Genomic DNA, 25,508 nt, shown 5'->3' with positions numbered 1-25,508 from the left:
TCCTCTCTACCTGTTCGATTATGCAGTATAGAGAGTTAATGGAGCTTATCTCGAAGCTGAGTCATTTTGGCTTCCCTTGCTTTTTTCCTGCCTGATGCTATATTAATCAGGACCCCTCTCATTGTGGCCTTGTGAGCCTCCCATAAGGTGACATGGGACTCCACACTACCTATGTTTGTCTTAAAGAATTGCAAAATCTCGTCTTTTATACTTTGTGCTACTTCTGGGATCTTAATTAAAGATTCATTTAGTTTCCAATTTACTCCTGGGCTGGCCAATTTAATTTGAGAGCACCTCAGCTCAATCGGTGCATGATCTGACCATGAAATATCATGGATTCCTGAGTAGGAGATCTGCGGAACCAGTCTATTTGATATGAAGAAGTAATCAATTCTGCTGTAGCTGTCATGCGGGTGCGAGTAGAATGTGAAGCCTCTGTCTCTGGGGTGCTGATCCCTCCAAATGTGAACTAACTGTTTGTCCCTGATACCCTGTCGAAGTGCCATCACCCCTGCAGTTCTGTCCTTGGTCCTCTGTTGTGCTCTATCTAATATTTTATTAAAGTCTCCTGCAATCACTAGATTCCCTTCCGCCACCTTATCCAGTAGTGCAAAAAATGAACGAAAGAACTGTGGGTCATTTTCACAGGGGGCGTAAACTGAAGCCAGAGTCAAGCGACTGTTATGTACTGTCCCCGTCAAGATAAGGTATCTTCCTTCCGTGTCTCTTTTAACCTTATCCACCTTAAATGGAAAGCTATTGTGAAACAGTATCGCCACACTTTTTTTTCCCAAGAGCGGACGCTAGATAGAACTGGCGGAAGTTGGCATCCAGAAACCGAGGGTTATTCCTAGCATTAAAGTGGGTCTCCTATAAAAATAAAACGTCTGTTTTTTTCCTTTTATATTCTTTGAATGCGATTCTCCTTTTCTGGGGACTATTCAAGCCTTTAACATTATGTGATATCCAAGTTACAGCCATAGTGTTATGTTTGCGAAGGTGCTTACCCAAATCTGATGTCTTGTCAGGAGTATGTCAAGGGACTGCAGCCGGCTGTCCGCAAACCTATTCTTACCATAACGGTCTCGGGCGTAGTAGAGGCGGGGGTTCGGGGAGACGGGGAGGGGGACACTCACAGGAACAAACAGGGGACACAAGACAACATACAACATACCGAACAAATTCAACAATCTCTGCTGTGAGCAATAACTGATCCTGTCGGACCCATGCTCTTGTGCCATGGGGCAGCAAACCTCCTCCCCGCACCCTCCCGCTAGGGCCTGAAGGCGTTGACTCTTCTGGAGTCTCTTCTCCCATGGGACTTCCCCCACTGGCCCTGATGTAACTACCCTTGTGGGGCCATGGAACATACCTACTGCCAGGGTGGCGTGACCACTGCCTAACCCCCGTTGCTAGCTTCTATTGTCCTAACCACAATGTAAAACTTGTACTTTATAACATTCACCTTCTAGTATAACACCCAACTATCTCTTTGTAATAACTATATAACTTCATTCAACACCCCTATCCCATTCCCTTGCTTCATAGTCTGCTGATTCTGCCCTGTGTAAGTGTGCAGAGAAATGTTTGTTATAATCCTGCTGCATCTTTAAGTTTCCCTCCACCTTGGCTGTTGCAGCCTCCCTCTGTATCTCTATACTGTGACTCTCTGCTCTTTCATTCCCATCTGTCTTTTAAGACCTTAGCCTAGTCTTAATCTATCGCTCTACCCCAATTCTGAACCTCTTCTCTACTGAGCTAACCCTTCCCACTGCTACCTCTCCTTACCCCATCTTCTATCTACCCCCTTACCTCCTCCCACCCCTACACCCCTTCCAACACACCCCTACCCCCCCTTCCATCACACCCCTACCCCCCTTCCATCACACCATGTCCGCCTCCTTCTGCGGCGTGTCCGTTCTGCCTCCCTCCCTCCTTCCTTCTTCCTCTCCCTCCCTCCTTAGTTCAGCAGGGCTCTCGGCGGCGGAGTTCGTGCACCCCCGCCGAGCTTCCCTGCTGCCTGCAGACCCGCACTTCTGGTTTCGCCGCTGTCCTTCCGGTCGCGTCATCACACGGCGCCCAGTCGCCTGTATGATGTCACTTCCCTCCGTCAGCGTTGTGGGTAGGCTGGCTCCTCTCCGCCCTCCTCCCTACTCGTGGCTCCGCCACTCCTCCCTCCTTCACCTCTCCCGGAGCGCAGCTGGCACATTTTCGCACCATTTTTGGCGCCGCCATCTTGGACTCTCTTCTTTTTCGAGCGTTGTCCCCAGCTCCTGCATTCTCTCTCACCTGGGCGCCATCTTCCTTCATCAGGAGCAGCCTCGTGGCAGGGGCTATAACCGCAGGGAAACTAGAGTCCAGAGCTTGCACAGGAACTGGTTGATGCAGATCAACTGTTAACAATCGTAACTGTAGAAACATCTTAGCCTTTTATAACTTTAGAGCCTCGGCATAGGCATTATAACTTCCCCCTGCAGGGCTCTCCATTAACCTTTGTAACAGTGCAGTAAGTCTTTAATGGGATAAAGATGTGACACGTGGAACAGTTTGCAGTCTTCATGTTTTGTTTTTATCTTTTTTCTTTTCAGCTGCGCTGGTCGCTTTTCTCCAGTTAATTTCCAGAGCTGGACGCTTCTCCGCCTGGTAAGCTAGAGTTTCTTTTACTTCCAATTTAATCAGGAACTCAGTTCCTTCATCCATGTGTCTCAGTGTGTGAGCCCTTCCTTCCCTAACTACCAGGAGACCAAACGGGAAGACCCAGCAATATTTTATGCCTTTGTCCCGCAGTATTTTAGTCAGAGGCTGAGGGATCTTCTTTTATTCAGAGTCGTGGGGGATACAGTAGAGGCAACGTTTATTCTAACATTTGCTGTAAACTAGCCGGGTTACATTCTGGGTATGTGCTGGGTAAGTGCTGGGTATGTTCTGGGCTAGTTTGAGGCACGTTTAAGGCATTTCTGCATTGACGAACGACCCATAGGATTAACACAGCAGGGATCCCTGGCAGTCCAATTCAGTTTGAATGGGACTGCCAGGGACCCCCGCTGTTAATCTTATAGGCCATTAATCAATGCAGAAATGCTGGGGCTAGTTTAAGGAAAGTTTAAGGCATGTATTCAGAATGTACCTGGGTGTTTCCTGGGTCTTTTGGGGAATTTCCACTGGTTTTTGTTAGAATAAGAGTTGCCTCTACTGTATGTCTTGAAACACTGACATGTGGATGCCGTCAAACTGAACAGTGGGGGAAGCCCACGTGATTTTACAGAGTTCCTCTTTAATTTTGAAATAATGCATCCGCAGGACCACATCTCTCGGGGGATTGTTTGGCAGAGGCTTGGACCACAAGGCACGATGGCAGCGATCTAGTTGGAGCTCTGCTGGTGTTTTATCTGGAAGCAGAGATTCCATCCATCTGCCCATGAACTCCTCCACATCCAGGACTTCTTCAGGTATGCCCCTTATACAAAAACACAAAAAACACAGCGCACAACGCTCATAGTGCATTAAAGGTATATTAAAACAACAAATCAATAGGGTAATTATTGTGCGTACATCAATAAAAAATCAGTAAAGCATTTTGGGGTAAGTTACCCATCCACCAGCAATGCGACCCGGATCAGATGTCATCAGCAGGGACCTTGCACCACACTGTGGACCGGATCAGCAGTCATCTACTGGAACTGGAGCTGGTGAGTAAGTCCCAGATTTCGAATGGGTAAATAGGGAGTCCAGTGTGGTGCAAGGTCCCTGCTGATGATATCTGATCCGGGTCGCATTGCTGGTGGATGGGTAACTTACCCCAAAATGCTTTGCTGATTTTTTATTGATGTACGCACAATAATTACCCTATTGATTTGTTGTTTTAATATACCTTTAATGCACTATTAGCGTTGTGCGCTGTGTTTTTTGTGTTTTTGTCTGACGTTCTAGGGGGTGCCCTGAGCCATCCCCGGTACCACAGCTGCAGACGCTCCAATCTGATTATTAGGTCACGTAATATATCTTTATTATCACTGTATTATCACTTCACATGTGTGGTATTGTTTAATAGTTGCGCACTTCCTGTTCACCTTTGTCACATGCCCCTTATACGCAGGTTATTTCTCCTGTCTCTATTCTCCCCATCTTCTTGTTTATCCTCCAGTTCAGTCAAGCGTTTTTTAATATGTATGATTTCCTGCTCCGTGTGTTTGTGACATTCCACTGATGTATCCATGCGTTGCTCCAACTCGTGTGTACGTTCCCCAATATTTTGGAGGTCTTTTCTCAACCCCTCCACCTCAGTATGGAAGAATTCTTTAATATCTATTAGAAATTGTTTCATGTCCTTCCTTAGCACAGGCTGTAGTTCAGCATCTTCTGTCTGCTCCCCTCTATCATGTGTGGAGTCTGTATCTGAGCTCCCACCTGGCGACATTGCAGCCTCCTCTCTGCTCTTTGCCGGATCAGAGTTCCAGAAGTAAGAGCGCAAATCAATTGATTTCCTCTTCGATTTTTGAGGAACTGCACGGTTCGTTGGCATCTCCGCCACTTCTGCTGTCTGAGCATGTGTTTTTGCAGTGAAATCGTGGGTATTATAGTGCGTTATTGTACAAATTGCAGCGGGATGTAGTGGAGCTGTCAGACTAAGCTGCCATCCCTGAGCCCATCGTGCATGCTCCTCTGCAATCCTTTTTTCATTATCCATTTTGGCTAATTTGATTGCCATTTTGCAATTTTTGTTACATTCCTTATAATTCTGATACAATGCCTCTGTCCCTTCTGACTTAAAGAATCTAAACGCCTGCCTCTTCTTTTGCATTTTGCATTTAGACTGTTCATGGTCCCAAGGCTCAACACAGTATCCGGCCGCTCCTCCTTCTCTTACCGTGCACCCCAAAACTGGAACAACCTACCAGAGACTCTTATGTTAAAGTGTGAATAACAACACAAGTCTGAGGTTATATTTTGCAGAATTGACAAATAAGTTTATTGCTTGTGCGGTGCACACGCAGAGGAGAGTTTCAAAATAAAACCCTCCCAAAGACATGGTGCATACAGGCCTTATTTATACACAAAATACTAAACCCACGCCCCCTCTACAAGGTTGCGTGTCGTCACTACGTGAGCGTAAAAGGTAAACAAATTATGCACATGAATACATTGAGTTAATGACATTATGGGATGTCTAAATGAGATGATTCAGCAATAATACTTTATTAAGCTGGTGACCTTTTCTCTACATACAGAACCTCAAAAGCCCCCACCCTCGGAATGGGAAACCATGATATCAGTCTGCCATTTCCATAACATTGGCACTTTGCTCAAGGTTTTTCAGTTAGCTGCTTGGCTTATTATCACTTTAAAATTTGAAAGCAAAAACCTCATTCAAAAACGTCCATCTCATAACCCGTTCACTCAGATAAAACCTAAGATGGATGCTGACTTAAAATGGTTGCATAGATCCCAGTACTGTTATGTCAGACCCCCCCCTTACGTCATATTCTCACTGTGTCACTCCCTCCTTTTTTATTCTTAAAACATAGCTTTTGAGAATTAAGTTCATGATGATTGTCCTGGGATAACTCAGAGGACAAGGGCGCGTGCCCTTCACTGTCATAGTCTCGTAAGGCGCTGCGGCCAATATGTCTTTTGGAGTTGAATAACTGTGATCGGCATCTTCTTTCTTCAAGGGACTGATGTTTTCTGGCATCTGTAAAGAGTGGCATCAGATTAGAGGAGGGGGTCGCACACCTGTGGATCATACCTTTGCAACACGTGACACCCACATATAACTGCAAGTAACACTCCCAAACACATCAAAACATTCAAAAGTTTTTGCTCCAAGTGATCTAAGCCATTCATCTAACCCCAAGGGTGATAACCTGTCACTTCCCTTTGTAACCCTCTTTTGAATCTCTTGTATTTCATCTAGTTCATGCTGCACATTGCTACACTGATCTGGAATAAAAACACAACATTGTACCCCAATTAGGACACATACCCCTCCTTTTGAAGCTAAAACATAGTCTAAAGCAATTCTGTTTTGTAAGGCCATAAGCCTAATCTGAACCTTGGTTTAATGACAAAATTAAAACTGCAAAATTAAGGCCACATCCTTCCTGTAAATTGTTATCTGACTAAACATACATTTTTACACAGGTTTCATTGGTTGGTGGAGACACTTGACCTATAAATTGATTCTTGTTCCTAGTGTGTGATATTTAACACACTCTAAAGAATAAAAATATTGAGTCTCTGAAAAAATGAAATGTTCTGATAAAACCTGGCCTTAGCCTGGTGTCTTATTTTCCTCGTTGGTTAACGGTTAGAGTTTTGACTCGGCAAGACGTTAACTTGATGCGGCTGTGCTTTAGGTGACTTTGGTCTTTGGTGGCGCTGGAACGTTTGGTGGAGCTGGAACGAGCTTTACGTGCTTTGGGTCCAGGGAAAGAACTCTGCCACTTTGACTTTGCTGTATTGGTGGTTACTTTAGGCTTTTTCACCTGGGATGAAAAGCATGCTTGCGCAGGAAATATGTGACTATTAACCCCATCTCGAGTAGGTGCACTTTCAACTTTGCCTAGAGAGACTCAAAAAATGTATTAGTTGCATACAACTTATTGTTTTATTACCAATAATATGGTCCTTAATTCGTTCCTTTGGACTGCTGATAGTCACAAGTCATCCCATATGTGTCTCATAGAGAGATAATTTATACCTAGGAATAAATTCTTGTATCAATGTGTTTACTCCTGTCTTAGCATCCGCATATAGACAGAGGTATTCCCTATTAATGTTCCTAATTAAAACTAAGTAGCCAATGTGAACCTGACTTTGATACAATCTAAGTTCCTGAAACTTTAGGGCCTCATCCCTTGCCAAACCACTTGCTTCCATAATTAATTCTATCCTGTCTGCAGGCCATATCCCTAAGACCTGGGAAACTGCCAAAGTTTGTCCCAATCTTCAAAAGTGGGGGCAAAAAACACTGTCTCCAACTACAGGCCAATATCCCTTTTCCCAATACTATCCACTGTTATGGAAAAATATTCACTCCCAATTAAGCAATTATTTTACCCCTACAAATTTCCCTAGCCAATCCCTATCTGGCTTTTACCCCAAACACTCCACTGTAACTATTCTGTTAAAAAATTGAAATGCCTTCTACATAATGCATACCTTATTCACTTATGTAACTGCTTTTGCAACTATGTATCCCCTTTATTTAACCCTATACACACGACACACCCACAAATGAGAGGTGACTCCCAAATTCACCCCTTCCTGGCAAACCCATTCTAGATTACACAGCAATTTTTACAATAACCACTGCTTACGGACACCTTTGGAAAAAATAAATGGTTAAAAGTTATAACATACATCACATATTCAGTTAATAGACAAATGATTTTGTATAAGACTTCACACTAATGTCTTACTTTATATAATCTCTTTGCACTGTGCCGAGCACATGGTCAGCTTTATAATTTTAAAGACACTCTGCATATTCATCTGACTAAAGGAAAAATATTTTCTATAAGACTTGTTTCCGGGCAAAGAGCCATTTTGTTTCTGGGCATTTCGCCAATTGACCCTGAAAAGATAAGATAACGGTACACCACGGCTTCTTCCTGAAAAATAATAATTATTGGATTGGAACTTTTGCTTAAAGTTTAAATACATGGAGCTTTATCCAGAGCCCTAAGAACTACATTTTTTATGGCCTCTCAAAAATTAACCAACGGGCTTTTATATAGCTATGGTTTATATAACTTCTTAACACACAAATAACTCCACACGCTCATGCTATCTTCCTCCACTCAGTTCTTTTTAATGCCTTCTGTATGAACTTTTATAGTTTCACTGACTTCATTCACTACAAATTTATGCTATCCTGTTGCAATTCTGTCCTTTCTCAAGCTACACAAACCTATTTCTCTCCATTAATCAACACTCACAAGTCTAACCCTCACTAACTCTTCCTTCATCTCACCTCAGGACTTTTCTGACTATTTTAAGCAAGAGGTTTAATCCATACACCAGAATATTCCCTCTTTTTCCTCCTATCCTACTTTGCTTCCTACTCTCTTCCTGCTTTCCTTGACTCTTTTTCCACTGTCTCAAAAGAGTGTCAATATCACTGTTGATCTCCTCTTCTCCCTCTACTCTGCTACATTTCCATTCTCCTTTAAACATGTATTAGTTATACCATGACTCAAAAATAGCAAGCTTGACCCTACCTGTCTTTCTAACTACTGAACTTTTCTAGTATTCTCTTGCTTGCTCCATTTTCTCAACACCCATTCTCTCCTTAACCCCCTACAATCTGACTTCTGCACTGCTCCCTCCATTGAGACAATTCTCATTAAAATAACTGATGACATATAGGCTGCCCAAGACAGAGGTCATTACACTCTGCTCCTATTACTCTCTGCAGCATTTGCCTCTGTGGACCACACTCTTCTCTTTTCTCTGTACACACTCTCTCTAGGTGACCTAATAACATCTCCACTATGCTGACAACACCCTCATTTACTTTTCAACCCGTGACCTTACACCTGCCATACTGTCACGCTGCGCTCACCACAAACAGGACGGAAGACCGCGGGGCTGAGGTGGGGATGTATAGGCACCGACCCACAACCACGCAGTCCTGTCCGGAATGCGTAGTCCTAGTCGTACCGCGTCGTAGGGTTGGAGAGGTCAGGGTAGTCAGGGTACTTGCCGTGTTCCAGGGTTGGGGAGTCCGGGTAGGTAGAGTTTCGTAGCCAAGGTCCTGGGTAATAGAAGGTAGAGTAGTCGAATAACGAAGCCGGGGTCAAAGTGCTGGAGAGTGTAGAAATCCAAGTAACAGGCAGGGTCAAACAGGACAGACAAAGTTCAAGACAAAACTAGACAGCAGCGGTGAGCACAATGCATAAACAGGAGTTTATGCTCAGCAATGAAGGACAGGCAGAAGCAGGTATATATGTGGGAAGGGTCCAATTACCTTGCAGGGGTGTGTTCTGGTCCACCAATGGTGTCAGAGAGACACTGATCAAAAACAGCTTGCAATTAGGCTCTCCTGATGCTAGGTCTGGTTGCCGGGCAACCCGCGCGCGTGCGCGATGCGCGTCGTGACGTGATGACGTCATGTGGTTTACTCAGCAAGTCTCCGCCTGTGGGAGGTTCCAGCAGCTCCCTCACGTTCTCCTGCTTCCTGGTTGCCGAGCAACCCGTGCGCGTGCGCGATGCGTCTCGCGGAGCTCCGCCATCACGCTGCTGCGCCTGCACTGCCCTGGCAGTGCGTGGGCGCATGACTCTGCCCCGGGGTGCTTCCCTGAGTCGGTCTCCGCACGGATCAGAGGCAAGTGTGACAGTATCCCCCCCTTGAGGAGAGACCTCCGGGCGAACCAGAGATGGTTTCTCAGGATGCCTATGGTGGAAGGCAGAGATGAGGCGGTTGGCATGTACCTGATGATGAGGAATCCACTCTCTCTCCTCTGGGCCATAGCCTCTCCAGTGTACAAGATATTGTAATCCTCCTCTGGATATTCTGGAGTTGAGAATGGTCTGAACCTCGTATTCTTGTTGGCCCTCTACCAGTATGGTTTGCGGAGGTTTAGATTGTCCTTTGGAGGATGAGTCTTGATGATAAGGTTTGAGAAGGGATGAGTGAAATACAGAAGGAATCCTCATATTTTTTGGCAGTTCAAGCCGATAGGCTACTGGGTTGATCCTTTTGGTGATGCGGAAAGGGCCGATAAAACGTGGTGCCAGTTTGGGTGGAGCTACCTTTAGCCGAATGTTTTTGGTAGACAACCAAACCCTTTGTCCTACAGAGTACCCTGGGACCTCTCTTCGGTGACGATCCGCTTGTCTCTTGTGTAATATACCAGCGTGCTGTAGATTCCGATGGATCTTCTGCCATAGGTCTTGTAAGTGGCGAATCCTGTCCTCTGCGGCCGGGACTCCAGACTTGGAGATGAGGGAAGGAAGTGCCGACGGATGGAAGCCATAGTTGACCATAAATGGTGACTGTTGGGATGATTCGTTCTGTAGATTATTGTGGGAGAATTCTGCCCATGGGAGAAGTTCCGCCCAGTCGTCCTGAGTGTCAGCGATAAAGCACCTCAAAAACTGTTCCAGAGACTGATTGGTGCGTTCCGTCTGTCCATTGGTCTGGGGGTGCTATCCCGATGAAAAGTGTAGGGTAACGTCCAGATTTTTACAAAACGCCCTCCAGAACCGGGAGATGAACTGGGATCCTCTATCGGACACTATGACCTGAGGGGACCCATGTAACCTGAAGATCTCCCTGATGAAAACTTCGGATAACCTTGGTGCAGTGGGTAACCCCTTCATAGGGATGAAGTGTGCCTGTTTGGAAAATCTGTCCACCACCACAAGTATAGTGTCCATGCCTCTAGATTTGGGCAACTCAACGATGAAGTCCATCGATATATGTGTCCATGGACGTACTGGGATGGGTAGTGGTTGAAGGAGACCTGCTGGTCTGTTGTGTGGCATCTTGCTTCGAGCACAAGTAGCGCACGTAGCTACGAAGGCTTGTATGTCTCTCCGCATGTAGGGCCACCAGAATGTGCGTTCGATGAACTCAGTAGTTCTTTTGGTGCCAGGATGGCCTGCAGTCTTGGATGAATGTCCCCACTCCATGACTCTCCTCTGGAATTTACGGGGAGTGAACAACCGGTCCTCCGGAACGTTGAGTCCTGCCGGGATGTTGTTCTGAGCCTTAGTAATGTCCGTTAAGGCACTAAAAGTATTTGCAGCCAAAATACAAGTGGAAGGGAGAATGGTCTCCTGTTGATCCCCCTTGTTATCCTCTACCAGGAACTGTCGTGACAAGGCGTCGGCTTTAATGTTTTTAGAACCAGGGATGTAGGAAATGAGGAAGTTAAAGCGAGTAAAGAATAAGGACCATCTTGCCTGGCGAGATCCTAGTCGCCGTGCTCCCTCAATGTACAGAAGATTCTTATGGTCCGTAAGTATCGTGACTGGCGACTCTGTGCCTTCCAGTAAGTGCCTCCACTCTTCCAAGGCCAGCTTGATAGCGAGGAGCTCCCGGTTACCTACATCGTAATTCCTTTGGGCGGAGGAAAATTTCTTTGAAAAATATGCACAAGGATGAAGTGGAGCTTGAGGATTCTTTCTCTGTGAAAGTATAGCACCTGCTCCTACATCGGAGGCGTCGACCTCCAAAAAAAAAGGTAACGAAGGATCTGGATGGGTTAAGATGGGTGCTGAGGCGAATGCCGTCTTTATTCTCTCGAAAGCCTGGAGAGCCTTCTCAGTCCACCTTGTAGGATCAGCTCCCTTCTGTGTGAGTGCCGTGATGGGTGCTACTACCGATGAGAATCCCTGAATGAACCTCCGGTAGTAGTTAGCGAAACCGAGGAACCTTTGGATGGCCTTGAGGGAGAGGGGACAGGGCCATTCTAGTACCGCCTTGACCTTGGTAGGATCCATAGCAAGGCCGGTATCCGATATGATGTAGCCGAGAAAAGAGGTGGATGTTTGATGGAAATGGCATTTCTCGAGCTTGGCATACAAATGGTTCTCTCTTAAACGCTGCAGGACTTGTTTGACATGCATTATATGTTCCGGCATGGATCTGGAAAAAATTAATATATCGTCCAGGTATACTATAACATGGTGGTCCAGAAGGTCTCTGAAAATGTCGTTGACAAAGTCTTGGAAGACCGCAGGAGCATTACACAATCCAAATGGCATGACCAGGTACTCGTAATGCCCGTCGCGAGTATTGAATGCTGTCTTCCATTCATCTCCTTCTCTGATTCTAACCAGATTATAGGCTCCTCTGAGGTCCAGTTTGGTGAAGATCCTGGCTCCCTGGAGTTTGTCGAACAATTCGGCTATCAACGGAAGGGGGTAGCGGTTTTTTATGGTGAGTTTGTTGAGGCCCCGGTAATCAATGCAGGGTCTGAGGGTTCCGTCCTTTTTTTTGACGAAAAAAAATCCTGCCCCCGCAGGTGATGAAGATTTCTTAATGAACCCCCTCTGGAGATTCTCCTGAATATATGTTCTCATGGCCTGGGTCTCAGGAATCGATAGTGGGTATGACCCTCCTCTGGGAGGTATGGCCCCGGGTAGAAGATCGATAGGACAGTCGTACGTCCGATGTGGCGGAAGTACCTCTGCTTGACGTTTGTCAAAGACATCGCGGAAATCTTCGTATATCCCCGGCAGCTGTACCCTGTCAGGATCCGTGACCTCCATTCCTGCCACTGCCTTTGGAGCAGACATGCAATGTTCCAAGCAAAAAGAACTCCAACGAAGTGGCGTGGCCTCTGTCCAGTCAATGACAGGATTGTGGATCCGGAGCCACGGAAGTCCCAGAATGATGTTCGAGAAGGGGGTGTGAATGACATCAAAGGTTATAGTCTCGGAGTGAAAGTCGCTAGTCATGATGTTAAGGGGTATGGTTTGTAAGGAAATGATCGCGGGCTGCAATGGTCGTCCATCAATGGCTTCAAGACCTACCGGTCGATCTTTGGGTACCAACGGTATTTTATTCTTGAAGGCGACCTTTTGGTCCACGAAGTTTCCTCCTGACCCCGAATCCAGGAAGGCCCGTGTCTGTACTGTGAAGGTCTCACCGGATATGGAGATAGGTAGATAAAACCTCGTAGAGGGTTGAGGAGGGAGAAAAGTTGCAGTACCCAGCGTGATCCTCCTTATACTCACTGGGCTTTGGCGTTTCCCGGCTTCAGCGGACAGTTGAATACCAGGTGGCCGTTATTGCCACAGTAGAGGCATAGTCCCGCTCGTTTTCTCCGTTGCTTCTCGATAGGCGAAAGGCTAGTTCCTCCCAGCTGCATGGGTTCATCTAGGACGGGAGTTGTGGAGAGTAGAGAACCTATGGTGGAAAAGGAAGATGATTGTATACCTCGGGGGTGTTTGTTTCTCTCCATCCTTCTCTCTTGGAGGCGCTGATCCATCCGGATGCACAGGTCTATCAGGTCCTCCAGTCCAGCGGGACGATCCAGAGCTGCTAATTCATCCTTCAACCATTCGGACAGACCCTGCCAGAAGACTGCAGATAGAGCCACATCGTTCCAGCCGGTCTCGGCTGCCACCGTCCGGAAGTCCAGAGCATAACGAGCCACAGTACGGTCTCCCTGAGAAATATTAAGCAGAGAAGATGCAGCCGTAACCTTCCGTCCTGGGGTGTCAAACACCCTTCTGAATTCGGTGATGAAGAGAGTGAGGTCAGAGATCAAATCTGGGCGTTGCTCCCAGATAGGGGATGCCCATGCCAGAGCGGCGTCAGTCAGCAAGGAGATTATGTATGCGACCTTTATTCGTGAAGAAGGAAAGTGAGAGGGCATCAGCTCAAACTGTATGAAGCACTGGTTCAGAAACCCCCGACAACCGCTGGGATCCCCTGCATACCGGTTGGGCGCAGGTAGTCGTGGTTCGGAGGTAGGTGTGATAAGTGCAGGAGTGGCTGCGAGTGGAACGGGGTTGGTGGTAGATACAGTTAAACGTCTAACTTGTTCAGTCAGGGTATCCATGTCTTGTTTAAGTTGGGAAACTAGTTGTTCTTTGTGTGTAAATGAGCCGGTAAGTTGCCGGAAGCATTCCTCATGGGTGTCTAAGCGTCGGGCCACCTCAGCGGCGTCCATGTTTGTTGGGCTGAGCATATTGTCATGCTGCGCTCACCACAAACAGGACGGAAGACCGCGGGGCTGAGGTGGGGATGTATAGGCACCGACCCACAACCACGCAGTCCTGTCCGGAATGCGTAGTCCTAGTCGTACCGCGTCGTAGGGTTGGAGAGGTCAGGGTAGTCAGGGTACTTGCCGTGTTCCAGGGTTGGGGAGTCCGGGTAGGTAGAGTTTCGTAGCCAAGGTCCTGGGTAATAGAAGGTAGAGTAGTCGAATAACGAAGCCGGGGTCAAAGTGCTGGAGAGTGTAGAAATCCAAGTAACAGGCAGGGTCAAACAGGACAGACAAAGTTCAAGACAAAACTAGACAGCAGCGGTGAGCACAATGCATAAACAGGAGTTTATGCTCAGCAATGAAGGACAGGCAGAAGCAGGTATATATGTGGGAAGGGTCCAATTACCTTGCAGGGGTGTGTTCTGGTCCACCAATGGTGTCAGAGAGACACTGATCAAAAACAGCTTGCAATTAGGCTCTCCTGATGCTAGGTCTGGTTGCCGGGCAACCCGCGCGCGTGCGCGATGCGCGTCGCGACGTGATGACGTCATGTGGTTTACTCAGCAAGTCTCCGCCTGTGGGAGGTTCCAGCAGCTCCCTCACGTTCTCCTGCTTCCTGGTTGCCGAGCAACCCGTGCGCGTGCGCGATGCGTCTCGCGGAGCTCCGCCATCACGCTGCTGCGCCTGCACTGCCCTGGCAGTGCGTGGGCGCATGACTCTGCCCCGGGGTGCTTCCCTGAGTCGGTCTCCGCACGGATCAGAGGCAAGTGTGACAGTATCCCCCCCTTGAGGAGAGACCTCCGGGCGAACCAGAGATGGTTTCTCAGGATGCCTATGGTGGAAGGCAGAGATGAGGCGGTTGGCATGTACCTGATGATGAGGAATCCACTCTCTCTCCTCTGGGCCATAGCCTCTCCAGTGTACAAGATATTGTAATCCTCCTCTGGATATTCTGGAGTTGAGAATGGTCTGAACCTCGTATTCTTGTTGGCCCTCTACCAGTATGGTTTGCGGAGGTTTAGATTGTCCTTTGGAGGATGAGTCTTGATGATAAGGTTTGAGAAGGGATGAGTGAAATACAGAAGGAATCCTCATATTTTTTGGCAGTTCAAGCCGATAGGCTACTGGGTTGATCCTTTTGGTGATGCGGAAAGGGCCGATAAAACGTGGTGCCAGTTTGGGTGGAGCTACCTTTAGCCGAATGTTTTTGGTAGACAACCAAACCCTTTGTCCTACAGAGTACCCTGGGACCTCTCTTCGGTGACGATCCGCTTGTCTCTTGTGTAATATACCAGCGTGCTGTAGATTCCGATGGATCTTCTGCCATAGGTCTTGTAAGTGGCGAATCCTGTCCTCTGCGGCCGGGACTCCAGACTTGGAGATGAGGGAAGGAAGTGCCGACGGATGGAAGCCATAGTTGACCATAAATGGTGACTGTTGGGATGATTCGTTCTGTAGATTATTGTGGGAGAATTCTGCCCATGGGAGAAGTTCCGCCCAGTCGTCCTGAGTGTCAGCGATAAAGCACCTCAAAAACTGTTCCAGAGACTGATTGGTGCGTTCCGTCTGTCCATTGGTCTGGGGGTGCTATCCCGATGAAAAGTGTAGGGTAACGTCCAGATTTTTACAAAACGCCCTCCAGAACCGGGAGATGAACTGGGATCCTCTATCGGACACTATGACCTGAGGGGACCCATGTAACCTGAAGATCTCCCTGATGAAAACTTCGGATAACCTTGGTGCAGTGGGTAACCCCTTCATAGGGATGAAGTGTGCCTGTTTGGAAAATCTGTCCACCACCACAAGTATAGTGTCCATGCCTCTAGATTTGGGCAACTCAACGATGAAGTCCATCGATATATGTGTCCATGGACGTACTGGGATGGGTAGTGGTTGAAGGAGACCTGCTGGTCTGTTGTGTGGCATCTTGCTTCGAGCACAAGTAGCGCACGTAGCTACGAAGGCTTGTATGTCTCTCCGCATGTAGGGCCACCAGAATGTGCGTTCGATGAACTCAGTAGTTCTTTTGGTGCCAGGATGGCCTGCAGTCTTGGATGAATGTCCCCACTCCATGACTCTCCTCTGGAATTTACGGGGAGTGAACAACCGGTCCTCCGGAACGTTGAGTCCTGCCGGGATGTTGTTCTGAGCCTTAGTAATGTCCGTTAAGGCACTAAAAGTATTTGCAGCCAAAATACAAGTGGAAGGGAGAATGGTCTCCTGTTGATCCCCCTTGTTATCCTCTACCAGGAACTGTCGTGACAAGGCGTCGGCTTTAATGTTTTTAGAACCAGGGATGTAGGAAATGAGGAAGTTAAAGCGAGTAAAGAATAAGGACCATCTTGCCTGGCGAGATCCTAGTCGCCGTGCTCCCTCAATGTACAGAAGATTCTTATGGTCCGTAAGTATCGTGACTGGCGACTCTGTGCCTTCCAGTAAGTGCCTCCACTCTTCCAAGGCCAGCTTGATAGCGAGGAGCTCCCGGTTACCTACATCGTAATTCCTTTGGGCGGAGGAAAATTTCTTTGAAAAATATGCACAAGGATGAAGTGGAGCTTGAGGATTCTTTCTCTGTGAAAGTATAGCACCTGCTCCTACATCGGAGGCGTCGACCTCCAAAAAAAAAGGTAACGAAGGATCTGGATGGGTTAAGATGGGTGCTGAGGCGAATGCCGTCTTTATTCTCTCGAAAGCCTGGAGAGCCTTCTCAGTCCACCTTGTAGGATCAGCTCCCTTCTGTGTGAGTGCCGTGATGGGTGCTACTACCGATGAGAATCCCTGAATGAACCTCCGGTAGTAGTTAGCGAAACCGAGGAACCTTTGGATGGCCTTGAGGGAGAGGGGACAGGGCCATTCTAGTACCGCCTTGACCTTGGTAGGATCCATAGCAAGGCCGGTATCCGATATGATGTAGCCGAGAAAAGAGGTGGATGTTTGATGGAAATGGCATTTCTCGAGCTTGGCATACAAATGGTTCTCTCTTAAACGCTGCAGGACTTGTTTGACATGCATTATATGTTCCGGCATGGATCTGGAAAAAATTAATATATCGTCCAGGTATACTATAACATGGTGGTCCAGAAGGTCTCTGAAAATGTCGTTGACAAAGTCTTGGAAGACCGCAGGAGCATTACACAATCCAAATGGCATGACCAGGTACTCGTAATGCCCGTCGCGAGTATTGAATGCTGTCTTCCATTCATCTCCTTCTCTGATTCTAACCAGATTATAGGCTCCTCTGAGGTCCAGTTTGGTGAAGATCCTGGCTCCCTGGAGTTTGTCGAACAATTCGGCTATCAACGGAAGGGGGTAGCGGTTTTTTATGGTGAGTTTGTTGAGGCCCCGGTAATCAATGCAGGGTCTGAGGGTTCCGTCCTTTTTTTTGACGAAAAAAAATCCTGCCCCCGCAGGTGATGAAGATTTCTTAATGAACCCCCTCTGGAGATTCTCCTGAATATATGTTCTCATGGCCTGGGTCTCAGGAATCGATAGTGGGTATGACCCTCCTCTGGGAGGTATGGCCCCGGGTAGAAGATCGATAGGACAGTCGTACGTCCGATGTGGCGGAAGTACCTCTGCTTGACGTTTGTCAAAGACATCGCGGAAATCTTCGTATATCCCCGGCAGCTGTACCCTGTCAGGATCCGTGACCTCCATTCCTGCCACTGCCTTTGGAGCAGACATGCAATGTTCCAAGCAAAAAGAACTCCAACGAAGTGGCGTGGCCTCTGTCCAGTCAATGACAGGATTGTGGATCCGGAGCCACGGAAGTCCCAGAATGATGTTCGAGAAGGGGGTGTGAATGACATCAAAGGTTATAGTCTCGGAGTGAAAGTCGCTAGTCATGATGTTAAGGGGTATGGTTTGTAAGGAAATGATCGCGGGCTGCAATGGTCGTCCATCAATGGCTTCAAGACCTACCGGTCGATCTTTGGGTACCAACGGTATTTTATTCTTGAAGGCGACCTTTTGGTCCACGAAGTTTCCTCCTGACCCCGAATCCAGGAAGGCCCGTGTCTGTACTGTGAAGGTCTCACCGGATATGGAGATAGGTAGATAAAACCTCGTAGAGGGTTGAGGAGGGAGAAAAGTTGCAGTACCCAGCGTGATCCTCCTTATACTCACTGGGCTTTGGCGTTTCCCGGCTTCAGCGGACAGTTGAATACCAGGTGGCCGTTATTGCCACAGTAGAGGCATAGTCCCGCTCGTTTTCTCCATTGCTTCTCGATAGGCGAAAGGCTAGTTCCTCCCAGCTGCATGGGTTCATCTAGGACGGGAGTTGTGGAGAGTAGAGAACCTATGGTGGAAAAGGAAGATGATTGTATACCTCGGGGGTGTTTGTTTCTCTCCATCCTTCTCTCTTGGAGGCGCTGATCCATCCGGATGCACAGGTCTATCAGGTCCTCCAGTCCAGCGGGACGATCCAGAGCTGCTAATTCATCCTTCAACCATTCGGACAGACCCTGCCAGAAGACTGCAGATAGAGCCACATCGTTCCAGCCGGTCTCGGCTGCCACCGTCCGGAAGTCCAGAGCATAACGAGCCACAGTACGGTCTCCCTGAGAAATATTAAGCAGAGAAGATGCAGCCGTAACCTTCCGTCCTGGGGTGTCAAACACCCTTCTGAATTCGGTGATGAAGAGAGTGAGGTCAGAGATCAAATCTGGGCGTTGCTCCCAGATAGGGGATGCCCATGCCAGAGCGGCGTCAGTCAGCAAGGAGATTATGTATGCGACCTTTATTCGTGAAGAAGGAAAGTGAGAGGGCATCAGCTCAAACTGTATGAAGCACTGGTTCAGAAACCCCCGACAACCGCTGGGATCCCCTGCATACCGGTTGGGCGCAGGTAGTCGTGGTTCGGAGGTAGGTGTGATAAGTGCAGGAGTGGCTGCGAGTGGAACGGGGTTGGTGGTAGATACAGTTAAACGTCTAACTTGTTCAGTCAGGGTATCCATGTCTTGTTTAAGTTGGGAAACTAGTTGTTCTTTGTGTGTAAATGAGCCGGTAAGTTGCCGGAAGCATTCCTCATGGGTGTCTAAGCGTCGGGCCACCTCAGCGGCGTCCATGTTTGTTGGGCTGAGCATATTGTCATGCTGCGCTCACCACAAACAGGACGGAAGACCGCGGGGCTGAGGTGGGGATGTATAGGCACCGACCCACAACCACGCAGTCCTGTCCGGAATGCGTAGTCCTAGTCGTACCGCGTCGTAGGGTTGGAGAGGTCAGGGTAGTCAGGGTACTTGCCGTGTTCCAGGGTTGGGGAGTCCGGGTAGGTAGAGTTTCGTAGCCAAGGTCCTGGGTAATAGAAGGTAGAGTAGTCGAATAACGAAGCCGGGGTCAAAGTGCTGGAGAGTGTAGAAATCCAAGTAACAGGCAGGGTCAAACAGGACAGACAAAGTTCAAGACAAAACTAGACAGCAGCGGTGAGCACAATGCATAAACAGGAGTTTATGCTCAGCAATGAAGGACAGGCAGAAGCAGGTATATATGTGGGAAGGGTCCAATTACCTTGCAGGGGTGTGTTCTGGTCCACCAATGGTGTCAGAGAGACACTGATCAAAAACAGCTTGCAATTAGGCTCTCCTGATGCTAGGTCTGGTTGCCGGGCAACCCGCGCGCGTGCGCGATGCGCGTCGCGACGTGATGACGTCATGTGGTTTACTCAGCAAGTCTCCACCTGTGGGAGGTTCCAGCAGCTCCCTCACGTTCTCCTGCTTCCTGGTTGCCGAGCAACCCGTGCGAGTGCGCGATGCGTCTCGCGGAGCTCCGCCATCACGCTGCTGCGCCTGCACTGCCCTGGCAGTGCGTGGGCGCATGACTCTGCCCCGTGGTGCTTCCCTGAGTCGGTCTCCGCGCGGATCAGAGGCAAGTGTGACACATACAAACCTAAGTTTCTGGATGTCTCTCTGTTATCTCATCCTGGAAGGCCCTCTTTTGCCTTAAACTTAACATGGCAAAAACAGAGTTCCTCATACTTCCTCCCAAACCTGACCCTATTATCTAGTTTCACATTACTCTTGAATCTTCCATGCAGTAGCTCAAGCACGCTGCTTAGGGTTCACTCCCAACTTCTCTCTCATATTCTCCTCTTATATTCAAAACATTTCTATAACTGTCGCTTTTTCCTCCACAATATCACAAAGATACACCTGTTCCTCTGTTGCTCAACTGTTAAAAACTCTGATTCAGACCCTCATTCTCTCCCCTCTTGATTACTGTAATCCCCTTCTATCCCAGCTTCCTGACTTTCACCTGTCTTCTCTACTATCTCTCCCAAACGCTGCTGCCAGAATCACTCTACTCTTAAAACTCTGATTCTGCGTTTCCCCTCCTGAAATTCCTCTCCTGGCTGCTAATAAAATCCTATTGTTTCTGTACGCTCTCCCTACCTACCAATTAGATTGTAAGCTCCTCAGAGCAGGGACTTTTCTTCCTTAATGTTACTTTTATGTCTGGATCACTTATTTCATGACCTCTTACCTTTACCCTTTGCTAACTATATGATTACGACGTGCACCACTCCTGTGAAGCGCTGTACATATTAATGGCGTTATATACATAAAAACATACAATACAATATATACTTCAAACAATGCTTATGATCTTTTACCCACATTTTTAAACACAAAATGTTCCCAAACATCTTAATCCTCTAGAAATAAAATTGAAATGTGTTTTTACTCGTTAAACACAATACAGAACACACACAATACAAAAAACTTCTCTCACACACAGCCACACAACATCACAAAAATAACAAACAAATAAAAGAAAGACATTTCTCCTCTATTACCCAACAATTTCACCCTGCACTTTATTAATAAAAGTTCCCTTCTCTTTCTTTATTCTCATAAATAACCTGACTTTAAAACTACTCTGATGCTCCGGAGCTTTCTGAGTTAACTTTCGTATCTTAGCACATTCCTCGCGCTGGAGAAAAAAGTGGGGGCACGCTCTGTGCTGCTGCGATTTTGATTCTCTTTCTTGCAGACATTTGATTTCATTGTGAGCAAAAAATATTCATGTTTTTGTACGTACTTGCAAGTTTTTGGATGGTAATTTGTGCACACATGTGATACTTAGTATGGTTTATCTTTCACACAGGTAATCATTCAGGAAAAATTCATTAGGGTATCAAATCCATCTACTAGTAGCTACTCTCCATTAAGGGCGCAACAATTTTACTTGCCGGCACCGAAACTTGAGTTTATATCAGGAAATGATTTATAACCACTTATTGCATGTGGGGAAATGGAAGGAAAAGCTGATACGTTCATAACTGATTTCTACAGCATTAGGTCAGCCGGGCTTGCCATGCATGACTTTTGCCACAAAAACCTCATAAAATCCAAAGATTTATACTACCACAGACACACAGGGATTACTGAAAGTTAGAAGGTTCCACTATGAGCCCTTGCGTTCGCATTCTTATGAATAAGAAAACCGGTGCGGCTGCTCATAGGTTCACGCTTCCTTCCATAGTAATTTATTGCAAACAAACTTTTTTCATTGGGGTGGCATGTTTTTCACTGGGACTTGCATGTGTATTTTCATTTGAACTTGCATGTATTTTCATTTGAACTTGCATGTATTTTTCATTGGCCAACAAAACATATTTATATTGTCTCTTCTTGTTCTCTGTATCCATTCCTTATTATTTTTGTCTGCAGACACACAACCTCTAACGGCAAATTTTGAGAACTTTGGTTTCTCATTATTCTCCTGTTACAGTAATCACATTTAATTGACCTGTACAATACACCTGATACAATAATCAGCGCAAGCTGATTGCGTACAACTCTTTTGGCATGTTATTGTTCTGATTTTTTCACCATAACTATACCCAAGAAAACACTTGAATTACTTCAGCGGGTCCAACCCAGTCCTGATAAACCTTATACTTTTATAACATGGATACAGATAAGACCTTCTAAACAGATATCCATAAATAACCTCACATGGTATGTTAATGACAAGACAGAGCAAATGTACAATCAGGGACCCTTCCTGCTCAGACAACAAAAATATTTATCACAATCCAGGACAGTCTGAAAAACAATCCCTTAAACATACAAACACTCACCTTCATCACCAAAACACCAAAACTTTTAACGGGACTCTCACCTTAATCCCAATAAAACTTAACATCTATAACACTTTAAAATGGATACAGGAACAGACAAATAAACGTATTTGACACTGCTAGGTTAACCCGTCAACACAGATTGAGACACCCTTCAAAACACATCTCTCTACACATCACTCAAAACAACTTTTTAAACTCAGGCTTTCCTCAAAAGGTGCCTTTTACCTTGATTCTTACGAGCGCTCAGATTTGAGTGACCGAGGAGTGTTTTTTTCAGGTGCTCAGCTTCCGGTATTTTTGGGTTTCTATTCTGGGCGCCATCTGTTAAAGTGTGAATAACAACACAAGTCTGAGGTTAAATTTTGCAGAATAGACAAATAATTTTATTGCTTGTGCGGTGCACACGCAGAGGAGAGTTTCAAAATAAAACCCTCCCAAAGACATGGTGCATACAGGCCTTATTTATACACAAAATACTAAACCCACTCCCCCTCTACAAGTTTGCGTGTCGTCACTACGTGAGCGTAAAAGGTAAACAAATTATGCACATGAATACATTGAGTTAATGACATTATGGGATGTCTAAATGAGATGATTCAGCAATAATACTTTATTAAGCTGGTGACCTTTTCTCTACATACAGAACCTCAAAACCCCCACCTTCGGAATGGGAAACCATGCATATCAATCTGGCATTTCCATAACATTGGCACTTTGCTCAAGGTTTTTCAGTTAGCTGCTTGGCTTATTATCACTTTAAAATTTGAAAGCAAAAACCTCATTCAAAAATGTCCATCTCATAACCCGTTCACTCAGACAAAACCTAAGATGGATGCTGACTTAAAATGGTTGCATAGATCCCAGTGCTGTTATGTCAGACCCCCCCCCCCCTTACATCATATTCTCACTTTGTCACTTACATACACCACCAGTCTAAGTTCTTTCAAATACAAGGCTGTCACACATTTTAATCTGGTCTGTAACTGTTTCATACGCCCATAATATAAATTATCTTTAACTGTGCATGCAATGTCTTCTATATAATGTATACCCTGCTCATTATGTAACTGTATTTGTAAACATGTATTATTTGTCTTAACTCTGTGCCCAGGACATACTTGAAAACGAGAGGTAACTCTCAATGTATTAGTTCCTGGTAAAATATTTTATAAATAAATAAATAAATACATTTCCTCCCCTACCTGTTTACTTAGCCTTATTGGTTTTGACTTATTTCTTTTATACTTAGGGGGCTATGCACTAAGCAGTTATAAGTCGTTTTAAGAGCACAAAATTCTCTTAGAACGTGAAGTTCCGCCGAGCGCGATTCACAGAGCCTCGCAAACAGACACTTTGCGCTCTAAAACTGACTTTTTTCAAGACATTTTTCAAAGTTCAACTTTGCTCGTACGATTAGCTGTTTGCGCTGAATCCTGCCCTTCTGCGGGATTCACTAAGCAACGCAAACTTATCGTATGTGAAACTTGCGCTGAATAAAGCTCACCAGCTAAAGGCAGGTGATAAAAAAAAGCTGGACTTTGAAAAATGTCTTTGTTTAAATTTTAGGGTCCCCTACATGCTCTTGAATAACGCTCTTGAATAATGCTCTTGAATAATGCTCTTGAATAATGGCTTTCTTCTGGTAGTTAGATTTGTATGATGGTGGTTACTTTGAAGTAGAATTATTTTGTCAATGGTTTGGATATAGGAATTGAATAGTGAATTTTATAATTGATTTGTATTGCATCGTACAGGCAATCCTCGTTTTACAACGCTTCATTTTACAACGAATGGCTTATCCAACGCTATGCAATGTTAATTTTTACAACGCCAAACGGCTTATCCAACGCACTTATGACGCTTTGCAAAGTTGTTTATGTGTATATAATATATATATTATACTATATAATATATTTTTATATTATATTTTATGTAATATTATATATAACAGTATATGCACTATATAATTTATGTGTATGCTGCATATCTTATTGTCTGCGTAAAATATTTTGTGTATTTTAGCTTTAAAAATGCCTTCAGGAATGGAACCTTTCATTTAAACAGTGTTCCTATGGGAAAACGTGTTTCACTTTACAACGTTTCGCTATCCAACGCCATTTTGAGTAACGCATTGTGTTGGATAACCGAGGACTGCCTGTAATTGATCTAGGAAATTGATTAATTGATTGATGGTAAATGTATTTATGTTTACTTGCTTAGTTTCTATTTGATTTTGTGGATGGGATTGTATGTTGTTGTTCATAGTGTATTTTATTTTGAAATTGATTTTGCATAGTGTTACATGATGCACAGATTAATTGCATCATGTACACACAATGCAATTGTGTGACATTTGATATACATTTGTCTAGCTGCTGGTTTGTTGGGAGAGGAGATATCATTTATTTTTAAAAGTGCTGCAGGATTAATTTTAAGATGCAATGTGCTGCTGGTTTAATTTTATTATGTGATAATTATAAGATTCAGATTTGATGTTTTTATGTATACATGTTTATGTAATCCTTAACCATTTATTTGTATATTGGTGTTATATGTATGTAACCCTGTTTCCTATTGAATACAGTACGCTACCAATGCTGTGTAACCTGTTGGCTCACAGGGACTGAGCCTATGCCACGGAGAGCCTGGGGCAGTTTGTATGAATACTGATACCTCTTACTTGGTGCAGCGCCTCCACCTGCGATGGCTCCCAACAAAGTGGAAGTTGTTCCTCGCAGGACAATAATGTATTACACACACACAGCATATAAAAGTGACCGATGACTTTACTAACACAACCATAACCTTGCATATAATCAACAGGTGCCCCTCCCTAGAGGAAACACAATACAACTGCGTCTCGGAACTGCGCAGCCACTATGTTCGGATATGAATATATGTATACCATTGGTGCACTTGATAAGATTACCTGCCGAGCACTCCAGCGCTCGGGCCTGCCAAAGAACTTCGCAAAGGATCAGACGACAGATGGATTTCCAGGAATACCTCACGGGGCGATCCCACCCGGTTGGCTGTTACTGCACGGCCGAGGTCTGAGCCCAGACCTCTGGTATGATCGTGCAACAGTCTCTAAATGTCTCACTCTTCTGCTGGTGCTAAGGGGGCTGTGCCCTATCTGATGGCTGGTCCCTACTTCTGCTCCACTCTACGTGGACTCAGGGCCTAACTGGGCTGGGGTATAAGGCCTAGTGTAGGGGACTACCGGCTTCCCTACACTCAGAGCTCCTTCTCCTTCCTCCTCCTGCTTGGTTCTACCCAGCGTGCTCCCCCGCGCAACCTACCAAACTCTTCCTCCTGATTTTCCGCACGCCCTATAGGCTCCCTGACATCACCTGGTCTCGCTCTGGCTGCTGGAACTCGTAGTCCCGTGCACTCCACCCTATAGGAGCAGCTCCTCTTTCGGGGGCCTTCGCAACCTCCTACTGCGCATGCGCGACCTCTGTTCCCTTACCACCGCCATGGGCTCACCACGCATGTGCAAACCCCAACATGGCGGCACCCTACTAATCGGGTCACTGCGGAGCCTCTGATGTACCGAAGCACTCCCTGCGCACAGCAACCTTCCCTATTCTCCCAGCATTTCGGAGATAAAGGTAAGCCTGGGTGACCTGGCTACATCCTCCCCCCTGTGGGGGGAACATCAACTGGCACAACCATTATATAATAAAAATGCATAAATACGTACAACGATACATTTCACACTCTATATAAGGTTATACATTTCACTGAACATA

General features: G+C 46.1%; 1 protein-coding gene across 1 annotated transcript; it reads right to left on the bottom strand.

Annotated features, from left to right (window-relative positions):
• Positions 1–4,075: 4,075 nt before the first annotated feature.
• On the bottom strand, positions 4,076–17,647 carry LOC142469212 (uncharacterized). Its single transcript, XM_075576172.1, has 3 exons — positions 16,530–17,647; positions 11,428–12,597; positions 4,076–4,540 (listed from the first exon to the last, which is right to left on the bottom strand). The coding sequence occupies exons 1-3, from the start codon at positions 17,511–17,513 to the stop codon at positions 4,076–4,078; spliced, it is 2,619 nt and encodes an 872-aa protein (XP_075432287.1). The 5' UTR covers positions 17,514–17,647.
• Positions 17,648–25,508: the final 7,861 nt, after the last annotated feature.

This window comes from Ascaphus truei, chromosome 18 (assembly GCF_040206685.1).
Source record: "Ascaphus truei isolate aAscTru1 chromosome 18, aAscTru1.hap1, whole genome shotgun sequence".
NCBI lineage: Eukaryota > Metazoa > Chordata > Amphibia > Anura > Ascaphidae > Ascaphus > Ascaphus truei.
The sequence above is the reverse complement of the archived record's forward strand: the minus strand, read 5'-3'. Positions and strand labels throughout refer to the sequence as shown.

Coding starts and splice junctions, on each gene's coding strand:
- LOC142469212 (XM_075576172.1), bottom strand. CDS start 17,513: ATGACTAGCGACTTTCACTCCGAGACTATAACCTTTGATGTCATTCAC. Junction 12,598..16,529: donor ATCCTACCAAGGTCAAGGCG/GTACTAGAATGG, acceptor ATATCCGGTGAG/ACCTTCACAGTACAGACACG. Junction 4,541..11,427: donor ATCCTACCAAGGTCAAGGCG/GTACTAGAATGG, acceptor ACACATGCTCAG/ACAGCAGAAGTGGCGGAGAT.